Below are 14790 nucleotides of genomic sequence, written 5' to 3'. Positions count from 1 at the left end.
GACAACAGAGGTCAGGGGAGAGCAAGAACAAAGAAAACAGTTTGTTTGCTAAGGGCCTGTGCACAACACCATATTGGCCATCTCCGAACCACTGCCTGATAGGTATCTCACATGCAAGCAAGGTTATCCCGTGTGTTTCAAGACAATGAATCATGGAACTGAAAGACTCGGCATGATTGTTCATGCTTCCCCTTTCCCACTCAGCTATACCAACCTCGCGCACCAGGTCCCGAAGTCGTCACCTCCTTTCTGTGAGCAATCATGGGCTCTTTGAGGTCGAATGTGTCAATAATGTCCTGCCAGGTCTCCATGTCCATGGAAAGAATTGCTTGGTGCTTCGCTGCCCCGTGTCGTGTCGGCTCTTCTTCCTCTCCCTCGACATCTCTCTCTATGATTTCTAAACATCGAGTTAGCGAGTTTCAGACGTCCCGGCCATGATTAACTAACCAAGCGCTGGTAAATCGAATTCATCAAAATCGATCTTCACTCTGCCGTCTCTGACAAGGAAGCTGACGTAGAACATGTTCTCGATGGTTTGGCCGAAGGATTTTGGATTCACAACGAATCGCATCAAGTCAATGCCACCGGTGCTCCGAAGACCATATTGATGCATAATCCTGTTCTGTTCCTCCTCGTCCATATTCTCGTCAATCAGGTCCGCCACAGTTCCTTGAATGTTCGCCTGGAGAGCTTGTAATTGATGAAGAATCTTGCCGCAAATCGCGGTGAGATCGTTCTCCTTCTTGGCCAGATCCTCGACATTGAGCACTTCAGGGCGCGTCTCAGTCAGGTTGTTAGGTCTGAAGGGTGCACTTCTCTTTGTGATCTTGCGAGCCTTCTTCTCGACCGACAGAGGTCCAAGGAGGAACCCGGGGAGGGCGGGACGCCTGATGTAAGGCAAGCTGGCAAAACGGCCAAGATGCGGCCAATTCATCATATCGCCCTCGTCCCCGATGTCGTCCTCGCCATCTTCATCCCCCCTTGTGGTCCTTCTTCTTTGGCGTTGGGTGCTCGAGAGCTCGGGTGCATTATCGTCCATAATTCCTCGACCATGTCTCATATATGTGATGCATTTTGAAACAAACTCATCAACATCGATACCTTGAGAGAGGCTGCCTTGTGTGAGTCTCAAAGTCTTTCGGTAAGATAAGTCGGTAGTGCTAACGAGTAGCCGTGAGTCGATTGTTGCTTCTGTAGTCTGCCTCACTTTCTTCGATAGTTCATCAGCGCGGAGAATGGCCTCATGAAGCCCTCGCGAGTCCCCTTGTAAGTATTCCTCGGTGTTCTCCGTCACATCGCGAAGTAAATCTCTGAAGCCCTGCTGGACTCTGCGGCGCTCCTCCAGTGGCTGGTCAGGGTCGTAGACATCCTCGTCTTCCTCCTCGTCTTCGCTGCCCGCTGTAGGTTCAACGGTCCGTCTTCGATGGCTCGCGGGTTCTCCGTTTCTTGTGTCCGTTCTCTTCCTCTTGGCTCCAGATGCGGAGCGACTTGAATCCCGTTCTCTGACCGCTAAATTTCGATGCGCCGGGGTGGCTCTTGAGGCCGGCGATGATGATCGCGAATGCGACGGGGAATTATGTGTTCGAGTAGGCATTCGTGCGATAGGATGAGTCGTTTAAATGTAGGCATTACCTAACTTAGAATCTAATCAAGTTATGTATGCTCTTGTATCCGTTGAGAACTTGTAACCTTAGCGTTTTGTTAAAGTTAAAAGGTTGAGTTGTGGCACAATCGCGTCCTGAGGAGGTAAACGCGACGTGAGGTAGGTACGTACTTCTTTCAATTAACCTTGAGCCCCACCTGCCCTGAGAAAAGAAGTTTGCGGGGCAGGCAGGGAAGGGTCTCCACAGGTAAGGCACATACCTACCTACCATCCTTGGACTTTGGATCTGACAACTGAATCTTGATTGGGTGGAACTCAAACGTGCCAGGTTTTGCCTGAGCCTCATCAATGAAGGGACCGGGTATGGTAATAAGTACCTGGATTATAGTTAAACATGTCACTAATAAAAACAAAAATGTGGTTCGTTCCAGTAATAGTTCTCTTAAGATCTCTAATAATACGACCGCTTTATGGAAACGCTTTTACGCTATGATTGTCCATGATATCAACCTCCCTCCATAAGATAACCCCCACTTGCCGTAAGTATGTACAGTTCGAACGGAAACCTCCCTCTCGATTACTTCCACCACTCTCGTAGCAGTTCACCACGTAAAGCTTTCTTCCACAAAGTCCACCACGGTTGAGCCCTGCACTGCTCGAGCAGCACCCCGAACATCATCAGCAAGAGCACCGGGGCCACAAACTGTGACGCACATGGCACCCATCTGCTCTTGCACCTCTCGGGCCAAGATCAGGGGAACGTTTGGCCGTCCCGGGAACATGCGCACCGTGGCGCTAGCACTGACAATATCGCGTGGGTTCTGAGGACGGGTGACGAAGATCTGGATGCGGAGGATGTCTTTTCGATTTGGAATACGAAGAATTGTATCCATGTAGGGCCGCACCCACTCGAGAGATTCGTATTCGCGGATAATCCAGACAAGTGTAATGCGTCGAGCAGCAGTAGTGCCCTGGTTGTATCCTTCGAGGAGATGGCGGATGTAGGAGATTTGGTGAGTAATTCCAGTGGAGCCGGCAAAGAGGACTGCATGGCCATATGAATCAAGGCTGTTATGTCCGGCGTATGGGCCTTCCATTGCAGCCTTGATACGGAGACCTCGCGGGCATCTGGAGGCACGGTCAAAGAGCTTCTTAGTGAAACCTGTCTGGGCACCAATCAGGAAAGAGACTGTAGTGGTCATGGTTGACTTGTCGACTGCATGGAGAGGATCCTTTTCCGCAATTGGTAAGCTGTTATCGCGTACATGATTGACCCAGCAGATAGAGAAAGGATGGCTCTCCCAGGCACAAAGACCCCAAAAGCGCAGGTACGCGTGAGTGCCAGGCTTGATATCGACATATCGAGGTAAGTGGAGGGTGACTCGAGTGACGTTGCCGGGCATAGCCTCGCACACCGCATCAGTCCACCCCTTGGAAGACCAGTTGACAAAGACAATCCGGAGCATACGAGCGAGGCGGTCGGCGAACCAGATGGCCATGATGGCCATGATCCAGGGAAGTTGAGGTAGGCCACCTTTGAGTGCAGACGAAGCACAGTGAATCCATGTAGCAACGAAGGCAACGAAGGCTAGGACAATGTGAACGCTGAGGAAAGTTTCGTAAAAGGCATGACGCAAAGGCGAAACAGAAAGTAGAAGGAGGAAGGTCATAGCAACCGTGCCAACGGCTCCCGAGCCTTCAAAAAGTCCATGGGAAAGTTTATGGCCAACACCATCCCAACCCAAGTCGTCGACGGCGACAATGAGCCAGGCGATAGTGTGGATGATAGACTCGAGGACCACAATGCGACCCATCCATCGATGTAGAAGATTGTAGGTGTCGAAGCTGATCTTGAGGAGGCCAATGAGGAGGTTGTTGCGCCCAGCGAAAATGATCAAGGGCACCATATTGACCAGGGCCAAGGTTCCTGAGCGGCCTCGTAACTCGGCACAGAAAGCAAGCTTGTTCTCATTGTGCCAGTTGAGGACGAACATATAGGCCAAGTTGCTGCCCAGGTAGATGAAGAGGATGATGAAGTGAAGTCGCGAAGGAAGGGTTCCCATGCTGATAGCAGAGGATAACTTGAACTCTCTGTTGTGACGTTTGTTCCACAGAGGAGCGTATATGAGGTTCTTCTTGACGTTGGGCATCCAGCTCCATTGAGATATTCTCCAGTACGCTTGTTTGGAACCCGACACATTCATGGCAGACACCTGGCGGAGTCTCATCCACAGGATTTCAATTATTCTGATGGACAGAACAACAAGGGCCATGATACCCAAGGTCCACCACAAGGCATCTTTAAAAAGTAAATTCATGGGTTGATTTACACCATCGAGATTTGAGTGATAGTTTGGAGTTGCCTCAGCATCTGCAGGAGCGGCTTCACCACGAGATTTGAGGGTTGATGTTGGTATGTATGAGCTGATATCGGCGATCCTGCGCCGCGTGAAATCCATCTTGTTAAGTAGTTGCTCTCTGGGAGCAAGTGTAGTAGTAAATGAGAGTCGGTTTCTTTTTATCCGAGGTCTTCAGACGAATGAAGAGGGAGGGCTCGCAGTTCGCTGTGAATCAATGAAGGACAGTATAATTGTGCGACGAACAAAAGGTCCCCGAATCAGAGTCAAGAGGTCAGTGGTGGTTTTAAAGAAAGTAAGTGTATGCTGTTCCTCCTTGTGTTCGCTGTTTGGTGTCAGAACATGATGGTAAACAAATGATTGACTTGGCGCTTGTGTCGATAAATCGTGATCGGCGAGCGAGATGTTCAGTGGTGACTTGGGAGTGTTTGGTGCTGGTGAGGGTGTGTTCAACACACAATGTAACGCAGCACAAAGGCAAAGAGCGGCAAGGGCAGCAAAGAACAATAAACAATCCGCGGAGAATCAGGCTGACTTGGTCGCTACAGGGCAGTTCTCAATGACGTAGAAAGTCCAAGTCGTCTTGTGATGTTCTCAGTTGCAGTTGGAGAGAAAGCAGGCCAGGCTGACGATCTCCAACTTTGGGCGGATTTGGATCAGCGGTAAAGAACGGGTCAACGTCAATTGCCGCGTGTAAGGAAAGGAAGGGCAAGGGCGAATTGAGACACAGGCCAATCGATAAAGGCAGGCGTTTAAGACGATCGACGTTGACGTTTGGGCGAGTATGAAGAATGACAAGGTAAAGGTAGGTAAGTAGTGAATGGAATAAATGAGGCAGGAATTGAGGCGCTTTGTCGCAGCACACAAGACAATACCCAAATAATGAATGATCGACCGAAGGAAACAATGACAATCGAAGCCAAGCGGGAAACGGTTGTTTTTCAATGTTTCAACCTGTTCTGAGACCCGAAACCCCAAGCAGAGACAAACACGAGGGCGAGAACCGGTGAACAGTGGTCGACAGTGACGAAAGCAGTGTTATCAGGCGGATCGACGTAGAGAGTGGCCAGCCTCAGCGAAGAATGTTTCAATGGTCCAGAGGACGAAAGAAGAAAAAGATAAAAATAAAACAGGGAACAAACCACCGTAAACGGCACGAAGCAAAGACCAAGAGGAATGAAGAGGCAATACACGAAGCCCAGCGGAGCGGACGTTGTGATAATATGTATTGTAAACGGGTCCCCCCAGCTCAAGTTACCTAGTCCCTTACTTGACTTGTCATCCCAGATACTGTGGGCAATCAGCATCCAAACTTGGCCGAAAAGGCTGTGTACTACTCGTCTTGGCGCTGAAGGAATTTACTCGCACAGCAGGGCATGGCAGAGGATCCTCCCTCCCTGTTCGTCTCTATCACAAGGAGCCCCTCACAGACAACAGCAGACTTCTAGGCTCGGCACCGCAGAGTCTGGATGGATGGATATAACTGGGACCCCTGCAGGGCGTGCTGTTTCCAGCTGTGAGCCGTAAAGCCGAGAATTCAATCCATATCGATCTGGTTGGACCGCGCACTACACTACGTCTTCCGATGTCTTGCAATACATGAGCTACAAGATTCATGGCACAACGAACCACGAGCGTTACAGCGCATCTTACACGAGTGCCTAGGAACTTTAGCACCCGACTTTAAAAAGCCTTCATCAGCTGCAGCACGGCAGGGGCACTCCCAGCAACGGCGTGGCTTCGCAAGATATAGCCAATTGGGTGAGAGATGTCACTAGCAGATCTCAGAATTAGGCCTCCGGCGGAAGAGGAACATTACTTAGTGGCTGCGTGTTGGCAGATCCTTGTAACTCAATGCTTCTGAAACCAGCCACTTGCTGGCCCTGGCTGGCCCTTGCTCAGGGGACCACCCGAGCCCCCTTTTGGAATGGCGAATGGGAAACTCCAAGTTTTCTGTTCAACTCTTCAGGGGTGCGTGGACTGGCTGTCAACGGCCAGACCTGCTGCAAGAATGTGGGCACTTGAACACTTACAGCGCTTCGTAGCCACTCAATGCCCCGCAGCATTGCCGCCAACGACTCATTCTCTCAGAGGCATCCGGTTAGGAACGCTCGTTCTCGTATCACAAGCTCAAGTTCAGCACTGCAGCGACACCGTTTACAGACGATGAAATGTTTCCTGTTTGATGTTTGGATAAACGCATCGGTTTCTAGTTTCTCGTCTCATTGTTCCTCTGACGCAAGCCTGCTCAGAGTGGATGAAAATGGCCTGACTGAAACATCCTACGGCTTGCACGGCAAACCATGAGGGGGGCATCTGTCATGCCATGAACCACAACCACGATGACAGCTCCCATGTTTCCTTCACCAAGACTTCTCAACTCAAGGCTTCATCTCCTCGCTTAGCACGACAGATTGCCAATGCTGACCAAAAGCCTCAATCAACAAGGTACTCAAAGATGCTCCCTGCAAACATCATTGCCAAGGGTCAGACGCGGCCCGCAATCTTATATTTTCTCGTCCTGTGGTTGATGGAATTCTGTTTCGACGTCAGTTTGATACTGCGGCCCAGTTAGCCTGTCCACCGTCTAACATGATAACGGAAAAATGACCGCTGGGTATCCAGGCCCACGAGGCTCTTGATCCTTTGGCGCACATTGTCTATCAAGTCAACTGTCTTGGCGTCACAGATAAAATTATCTAGTGCCTGAATGCTCGCTTCCGATGCCTTGGTAAGCTACATCCGATGTATACAGCCCCACGAGCGGGCGCTATCTCGATTCTAGAAATGGAAACCTCAAGGCCCCTTGAGGAGATTGTCCTGAACCTGATGCTTGCGTTAATCCTTGAATCCTATCGGCCAGTCAAGCCGCGACCTTACAGCAGGACTTCGTAAGCTGGTTCGCCGTGACATTCCCATTCGCAGGCATTCGCAGGCATTGGCTTCTGTAAATCGCCATGATCTTGGAACAGGCCATCATACCCCAACATCAGATCGCAATAAGCGCGGGCTTGGCCGGTGTTATGAGTTTATCATTGTTTGTGGAATATAGATTGCCGATAGTGGCATGTTTGTTGAATCATCATCGCAAGTAGCACGGACATCGTCCTGTGTTCAAGCCTCCTTGGACGATGTCATGCATTAATTAAGGTACAGGAGGTACAGTACAAGTAGCATGTGGTCCGGTGAGGCGCCACACTCAAGCGCCACACGAGGCGTCTCTTCACCGGATGGATTTACAACCTCAGGCAGCAACGGATCGCCGCTCGTACCTAACGCCGGAAATTTCCATTGAACATCGGTTGTACAGCCATTGCGGTCGACACAATGGGTTCCAGCGAGTCGAAACCAATCTCCTCACATGTGTGGAAGGCGTGAGTTAATCCAATTATGAGGGCATACTACTATATTCCAATCAGCGACTGACAGCTTGCCAATAAACAGCTCAGCGCCTAACGGACTGTCACAAGATCTCGTTGATTCACTACAATCCAGCAATGAGGTACTTCTATCCACATCGTCTTACTACAATATTTCTGCATGTGTCAATTGAAGCTAATCCACGTTCTCTTGATTCTAAATAGACCGATGCCTCTCGTTCCAAGATAGTCGAGCTCCAGATCCAGGCCCGCGTGGCCGAGGAGCTCAAGAAGCTACAGCAGAAAGAGGCCGAAGCTCTCAAAATAGCACACGAGAAACTCGCCAGCGCCGATTTCAAAGATGACAACAGCACGAGCCAGTACACTGTCAGTAAGGAGATTGAAGCCATGCGTGAGAAGCTCGAGTCACGCAAGCAGGTGCGTCCTCTGCCCGAGAGCGTTGAGGGAGCGCGCAATGAAGTCATTCGATGTCTGCGGGAGCACGACCGACGGCCGCTCGACTGTTGGCAGGAGGTGGAGAACTTCAAAGCCGAAGTAAAGAAACTTGAGAAGAGCTGGGTCGAGAAGGTCGTCTCGTAGAGACAAGGAAAACTGATATTGGGAATGGGGAATGATTCTATAGAGATATAGAGGCAATGGGCTCTGGTATGCCCAAACAGGTACGCACGTGTACATTACGGCATTGATAGCGGGAAAAACTAGGTTGAGGAACTAAAGTGTACAACTTATATTTCAAACAATAGTCCTGCGTCCTCCTCCTTACCTGAATTGGCGCGGTCTGATTCTGGTTCTGTCTCTTGCTTGGCTTTCAGCTCGGCTTTCTTTCGCAGGCCCTCAGCACGCTTCCTTTCTCTTCTCGCCACAGCGTCCTCCCATTCTTGTCCTTCAGGATTGAGACGTGGTACTGGAGCAGCGACAGCATCTCTGAAGGCGTTCTGGAAGCGTTGAATGCGCTTCTTGTTCTCGGTAAAGCGCTCATTGGCAATCTGGACGAGGGTCTGGAGGTACTCGAGTGAGACTATGCGTTGCCGATGGCCATCAATTTGCTGCCCGATGAGAGACTCGAAGGCAAGTCCCATTGTCCGTATAGCTACCATAGGAGTGGCAGCATCCTTGCCATTCGGGATGATATTGAGGGCACCCGACTCGCGAAATCCTGCCTGTAGGCCGCAGCGCAGAAGTAGTTGAGCATGTTCAGGTGATGCTGTGAGAACGTGGAGGATCTACATGATATCTCAGTACGGATGTTCTTTGTATTATATAATGGCTTTCTGCTATATTCGATACAGCACAATTTCTGCTTACCATTGCCTCGTACTTGAAGTGGACAAGTCTTCTCTCTTTCACTTCCCCAATTGTCTCCTGTGCCTCTGTAGATTCCTGGAGTCCAAATAAACTGCTCCAGTCTGTACCTCCGTCACCCTTGTCAGGTACTGGATCATGGGAAACGAACAACCAAGCTCCCCCAGCGCCTTTCCCACCAACACCTGCTACCCGTTCATCTTCTCCTTCAGTGTCAGCAACTCTCCGCCCTTCAAGAAAAACGCTAACACGGCCTGCACAGCTGCTGGTAGTGACAAATCCGGATTGTTGGTTGATTTCATCAATGAGATCCCTGATGCCCTCATCTACAGAGCCTTTTGGTGAAGCATCCGAATATTCTCTGTCTGGAACTGCAAGTTGTTCGAGGATCTTTTTCTTTCTTTCAACGAAAGCGGGCGAGGAAAAGGCGATTTCCTGCATATTGGCAAGAGGCAAGACTTTTTCATTTGTTGGGTACCTTACTATGTAGTAGTGGCGCGAGGCTGAAAAAGGTCACGATGGACAGTTGTAGGTAGGCACTAAAGGGTAGGTCAAAGGGCCCAGATAAGACGATATCAGAATCTGGCAGTGGAGATGTGATGGTTCGTTAGCTTGAAAACTCATGTCTTGACGCGGGGTAGCTTATCATTGTGGCTCCAACCTCGTGATCCTGATTACCATTCGACCTCAGTTCTCATAGTTGATATCACGGATCTCACTTGCAAAGACACGTTTTAAGAAGTTTGGTTGATTCTTTCATTTATTGTCGCGACAGATCTATCTGCTCTCATATGCTTGCTATTTCTCCATTGCACCCAGCTTCCTGTATTTTTCCTAACGCCATTCAATGATTTCCCGAAATACCAAAAGCTCTATTGGCTCAGTCACGATAACTGCTGAGCCAGTTTATCTCCTTAAACGCCTCGCATAATGCCTCAATCATTAAGTCATCAAAGATAAGTGGTTGTCTGGGTGCAAGTGCACTCATACCATGGGCAGGGCCACTTTCTCGAGAGCAGCAGCAAGCTTCTCCTCTTGTTGCTTGCGCTCCATCATCGCAACGAACTCGGCGTATCGAGACTTCTTGTTGTGGATGCCACATTCGGTCTTGTCTTGACCCTTCCATCGGCCAGCTCGCTCGTCTTCACCCTCCTTGACGGGGGCTGTAGAGTGCCAGTCACCGATGGACTTGTAGCCTTGGTCGAGCAGAGCGTTGTAGGGAACATTGTTCTCCTTGATGTAGTTGTTGACCTGCTTGAAGGACCAAGTGGCCAGAGGGTTGATCTTGACAACACCACGCTCATCGTCAACTTCGATGATGGGGATGGAACCACGAGCAGCACCCTGAGATCGTCGACGACCGTTGAGTACAGCAGCAACCTTGAGCTCATCATAGGCTCGCTGGAGAGGCTCGACCTTGGCAATCCAGTCATACATCTCACTGGCGGTGTTCCACATCTCCTTTCCGTACATGTCCTCGAACTCTTCGGTAGTGTTGACGCCATCGGGCTTGAAGATGTGGACAGGGACGTTAGGGTATCGCTCCTTAACTCGGTCGACAAGGTCGTATGTCTCCTTGAAGTGGTACAGGGTATCCAGGAAGATGAGATCGACAGTGGGAGAGTTGGGGTGCTCCCTCTGGATCTTGGAGAGCATGTCCATGGTTGCGAGACCGGTCAAGCCAAAGGCAGTCGATTGGTACAGGTTAGGGAACATGACCTTGCAGAATCGGAGGATGTCCATGGGGTGCATATCCTCGAGCATGTTGTTGAGGTGGTTGATGTGGGCCTTGGTGAGAGAGACCTGGGGCAGAGTGGTTGATGATGATGGTGATGAGTATTCTGAGTTTTGTCCAGAGACATAGCCTGACTCGCACTCAAGCTTGATGTCGGTGAGTGACACCTGTGAGGATGTTTGAGAGATGAAGGCAGGCATGTTGAAAACGAGGTGATGGTGTCTCGAAGATGAGTTGTTGCTTGGGACTTGTTGAAAGCTGGGATAGGTGAGGAATGTATCCCAGTTATATCTAATAGGCAGCCAAGGGGTAAGGTAGAGTTGATGACGCAGATACTGTGCTGATTTGATTATAGAGCAGGATTTCAAAGCACTGGAAAGACGAGATGACGAACACGACAATGAACGAGGACAGTCAAATTCTTAAGTTAAGTCGAGAGAGAGGGAGAGGGAGAGGGAGAGACGTGCTGAGTTGTATGGGATTTACAAGCTATGTCCGGGCGACCGCCCGCTGTGCCCCCGATCAAGGGCGTCCTTAGTAATGTGCAAGGACATTGTCCGAACCCGAGAGTATTCTGCCTGTGACGAGCCCAGGACGTGGAAAAAGATGGGGAGCTGCAATTGCGCAATCGCCGCCATGAGGATTAACGGCCATGAGTTGCAACTGAGACTGATCACGACATCGACGCTATACCGTTCGCGATGGGGGCGCCACGCTCAGGACAAAGTCTGATTGGCCTGAGGACCAAAGCCCTGAAATGGCGCCCAGCATATGGGACTTGTTTTGCCTCACCTCATCCCGGACAACGACATAACTTCGATACAGCCGCCGAGCCGGAGGTCCATTGGGCCTCTTATTCGGTGGGACTATAGGTAGCGGCAACCCCGGAGGTTGGAGGTTTACATACCATCATCCTGCGAGCAGAAGGTTCTTTAGGGGTCGCTTAGAAATTATATGGTCTTGATCTGGCTCATCTCACAATCAAAGTCAAATCCCATGTTATCTAGATCTGGGTATGGATGTACATACATAACTAACCATGGGATTGGCGAGATCAGATGGAGTCAGTCGGTGACTGACCAGGGCCATCCATTGCACAATTGTGAGCACGAGGGCAGGTTCCCCGCGATCATGTCATTTTGGCTTGGGTTGCGAAATTCAATTGCATGCCTTGGTAGGTAGGTACATAGCGTAGTATCTCTGGAGGAAGCGAACATGCTTTCGGTTTACGATGATAGTGTGTCGCTCGATGTATATGTATCTCTGTCGCAAGAACGAGCCATTGTGTTGCCACCTCCTGAGATCGATGATTGAAAAGATCCATTATTGATGATTTTTGAGTTGGGCTTCATACGGGTCGACAGGACAGCTCGATGCCTGTATCTCAGCCCGTATGGAGGCAAAATTAACAAGTTACTTCCAATTATAAAATTGTGCTGGCGTCTTACATGTTCCCAACAAGACGTGCTTCAAAGGCGCAATATAATACCGAGCAGCCGGTGCGGCAGTCGGTCTTTGTCAATATGAGGATCGGAACATCGGTACCGAGGAACCGTGCGACTGCCGTTTGTGCCTGCTCCAGTTTGAACAATTTTTTTCTCCTCTTCGGGAATCGGAACGCACGAGGGATGAAAGGTTAGGCCGTGTTCCGATAATTGAATGCTCACTAATACGGGTTTAACGATGGAATGCCAAACTTGCTGACTTATCAAGCTAACGTGGAGATCTCTGGCCCAATCTCAAGCTACGTCATACCTACCCTAGTCTCAGCTCGTTGCTTGCGTCATTGCTTTATCAATGTGACCCGTACTCTATAATTTTGTTGGTTTCGCTCCTGGGTGAGCCAAGTTTTCATTATTTCAATGTTTCCTTCATGAGTTGACGCCGACAGTTTTCTATCAACACCGAGCTATATGGAGCCAATACGAGGAGCTCATTTAAAGGACCAGAGTCAGGACTCTCCAACAAGACAAACTGTGGGCTAATTGCAACCACGACCTTCAAAGATTTACCACAGACAATTCATCAGAGTTACATACATCTTAAATTAAACTCACGTGATTTCCCAGGTTCATTGAAGGCCTTCATCAAAATGACAAAACCCGTGAGGCTGCGGGCTTATTTGCACCAATCATACCCTAGACCAAGCCTGACAGGAGCCGCAGATGCCGTAAGGTCAAAGTCGCACGAGCCATTGGCGGGGCAAACACGGAGAGAAGTGCCCTGGCGAAAGACAACCCACGGTCACTACCCTCTCATCTTTGAGTCTGAAGATTGATTCAACACAAGCTTCTGGGGTTCGTTGCTCGCTGTACCATAGGCGCTTGCGCGTTATTACTTACCCTATCTACGTTGATTTAAACATTTCTTAGTCTCCTTTCTACCTGGGCTTTAAACCTCGTATCTCAGCTCTTCCTTGACGCTATCGATTAACGGAACCAGTCAGAGCCAGTCAGTCAGACGTTACCAAATCTCACCCCGCGCACGCACGCACATAAACAGACAGTCAACACAATGGCAGAGCAGACAAGTCCCACCAAACAGAACGTCACACGGCCGCAGCTGGGCTCCATGAGGAGCAGCTCATACCTTAGTGATCACCAGGAGTACCGCCCTCCTCGACCCGACTCAGCTCGACAGGATCAGCTGTTCCACGGCATTGACACCGTTATAGAGGACACTAGCAACTCGCCGGTTCCCCAGACAAGGCCTATCTTGCCCTTCAATGGCATCCCTTCTGAGGAGAACCCCCCCACCGTTGTCGACAGTGGACTGAGCCACTCGTACTCTCACCCCAATTGCGCTCCCAGAGCTGGTGAGAAGTCGGATCGTCTTATCGCGACCCTTTTCTATAAGCCAAGGGGCGAGGATCAGGGCTCCAGATCCCCCGTCAAAACTACCTTTGCAGACAGTAACGAGTCTTTGCCTGCCAACTTGGCCCCGACAACCGATCCTAATGAGTATCCGCTGGAGCCGCCAACTCAAGAGTCAGAGCAGCTCGACCACATCTATGGTTCCTACATCTCACCTCTATGCATCACCTCATTCCTCCACCTCATGTCTTCATTCCCTCTTCCTCAGGACGCCGATGAGCCTCACTCCTCTCATCGATGTTTGGATAACCAGGAGCAACCACGCATTGTTGAGCTCACGCTCTCTCCTACGCCATCACCCGAATATCTGAGCCTGGATGACCTGAGAAAGCATGAGATGATCTATCGATTTGAGCAGGAGTGGAACGTCGATGTGGTCCTTCAGCGAGATACAGTGTGGAGACGCCACCCTCGACTTGTGGTTTTTGACATGGACAGCACACTCATCACTCAAGAGGTGATTGACCTTTTGGCTGATCATGTCAAGGATCCCCCAGATCTGGCTGCCCGAGTTGCTGAGATTACGCACCGTGCCATGATGGGCGAGCTGGAATTTGAGGCTTCCTTCCGCGAACGAGTTGCTCTTCTCAAGGGTCTTCCTGCCAACCTGTTTGAAGGCCTGCGGCCAGTATTGGACGTCACTAAGGGCGCACCAGAGTTGATCAAGGCCTTCAAGCGACTGGGTGTCAAGACAGCTGTTCTCTCAGGCGGTTTCCAGCCGTTGACAAGATGGCTAGCTGGCCAACTGGGCATTGATTACGCCCACGCGAACCACGTCGTTATTCAAGACGGCAAGTTCACAGGCGAGGTCGAGGGGGTCATTGTGGGCAAGGAGCGGAAGAGGGATCTTCTCGTTGACATTGCTGCCAAGGAGGGCATTGATCTGTATCAGGTTATTGCCGTTGGCGATGGCGCTAATGACTTGCTCATGCTGGACAAGGCAGGTCTAGGAGTTGCATGGAACGCAAAGCCTCGTGTTCAGATGGAAGCTAACGCCCGCTTGAATGGCGAGAGCCTCTTGGATCTCCTGTATCTTCTTGGATTCACTTCCGAAGAGATTGATGCGTTGGTTGTTTAGTTGTTGACGTCGACTTCAGAGAAAGTTGTCACAAGACTGGTGAAGATAGGAGTTTAGGATATTACAAGGAAAGATGGTGTTGTAGTGGTGAGTGATGAGATACCAAGAAGTAACGAGAAACAAGAGGTATTCTGTAACGTATGTGAAATCATACCATTTCGTCGGTGTGATTGGCGGCCCATGTGAACATATCCAGACCGGCCTTTCGCCCGGTCAATTCCCGTGAGCCGGAGATCAGGCACAGAGATACATAATGAGGCCAGAGATAAGTCAAATTATAGTTGAAAGACACAAAGCTAAGAAAAATCGCGGCGCGTCGTATGTGAACTATGGGTGGTTGCTTAGAACAAGCCCATTTTGTCCCTCTTCTTTCTACACAGGGCGTGAGGGACCTGACTGATCCAACTCATAAGCTCTACCCTCATTCCCTACAATACATGCTTGTTCATGTAGCCGGCTCCA

At 50.1% G+C, this 14790-nt stretch overlaps 5 protein-coding genes across 5 annotated transcripts; 2 read left to right on the top strand and 3 right to left on the bottom strand.

The window, feature by feature from the left end:
* Window positions 1–200: 200 nt before the first annotated feature.
* On the bottom strand, window positions 201–4062 carry FSUBG_11255 (ferric reductase; the record flags this gene model as incomplete). Its single annotated transcript, XM_036675918.1, has 4 exons — window positions 201–397; window positions 448–1487; window positions 1868–1980; window positions 2230–4062. 4 exons carry the CDS (start codon window positions 4060–4062, stop codon window positions 201–203), a joined length of 3183 nt encoding a protein of 1060 aa, XP_036533272.1.
* A 3225-nt stretch (window positions 4063–7287) lies between these two features.
* Window positions 7288–7919, top strand: FSUBG_11254 (ochre suppressor tyr-tRNA; the record flags this gene model as incomplete). Its single annotated transcript, XM_036675917.1, has 3 exons — window positions 7288–7334; window positions 7405–7462; window positions 7545–7919. The coding sequence occupies 3 exons, from the start codon at window positions 7288–7290 to the stop codon at window positions 7917–7919; spliced, it is 480 nt and encodes a 159-aa protein (XP_036533271.1).
* A 146-nt stretch (window positions 7920–8065) lies between these two features.
* Window positions 8066–9083, bottom strand: FSUBG_11253 (DUF207 domain protein; the record flags this gene model as incomplete). The annotated part of the gene is made up of 2 exons (XM_036675916.1): window positions 8066–8563; window positions 8646–9083. The coding sequence occupies 2 exons, from the start codon at window positions 9081–9083 to the stop codon at window positions 8066–8068; spliced, it is 936 nt and encodes a 311-aa protein (XP_036533270.1).
* A 543-nt stretch (window positions 9084–9626) lies between these two features.
* Window positions 9627–10577, bottom strand: FSUBG_11252 (phosphoadenosine phosphosulfate reductase; the record flags this gene model as incomplete). The annotated part of the gene is made up of 1 exon (XM_036675915.1): window positions 9627–10577. The coding sequence occupies one exon, from the start codon at window positions 10575–10577 to the stop codon at window positions 9627–9629; it is 951 nt and encodes a 316-aa protein (XP_036533269.1).
* A 2314-nt stretch (window positions 10578–12891) lies between these two features.
* On the top strand, window positions 12892–14328 carry FSUBG_11251 (phosphoserine phosphatase; the record flags this gene model as incomplete). The annotated part of the gene is made up of 1 exon (XM_036675914.1): window positions 12892–14328. The coding sequence occupies one exon, from the start codon at window positions 12892–12894 to the stop codon at window positions 14326–14328; it is 1437 nt and encodes a 478-aa protein (XP_036533268.1).
* Between the last annotated feature and the right edge of the window lie 462 nt (window positions 14329–14790).

Source organism: Fusarium subglutinans, assembly GCF_013396075.1.
Source record: "Fusarium subglutinans strain NRRL 66333 chromosome Unknown NRRL66333_c0000210, whole genome shotgun sequence".
Lineage (NCBI taxonomy): Eukaryota > Fungi > Ascomycota > Sordariomycetes > Hypocreales > Nectriaceae > Fusarium > Fusarium subglutinans.
This window is presented reverse-complemented; position numbering and strand designations above follow the sequence as displayed.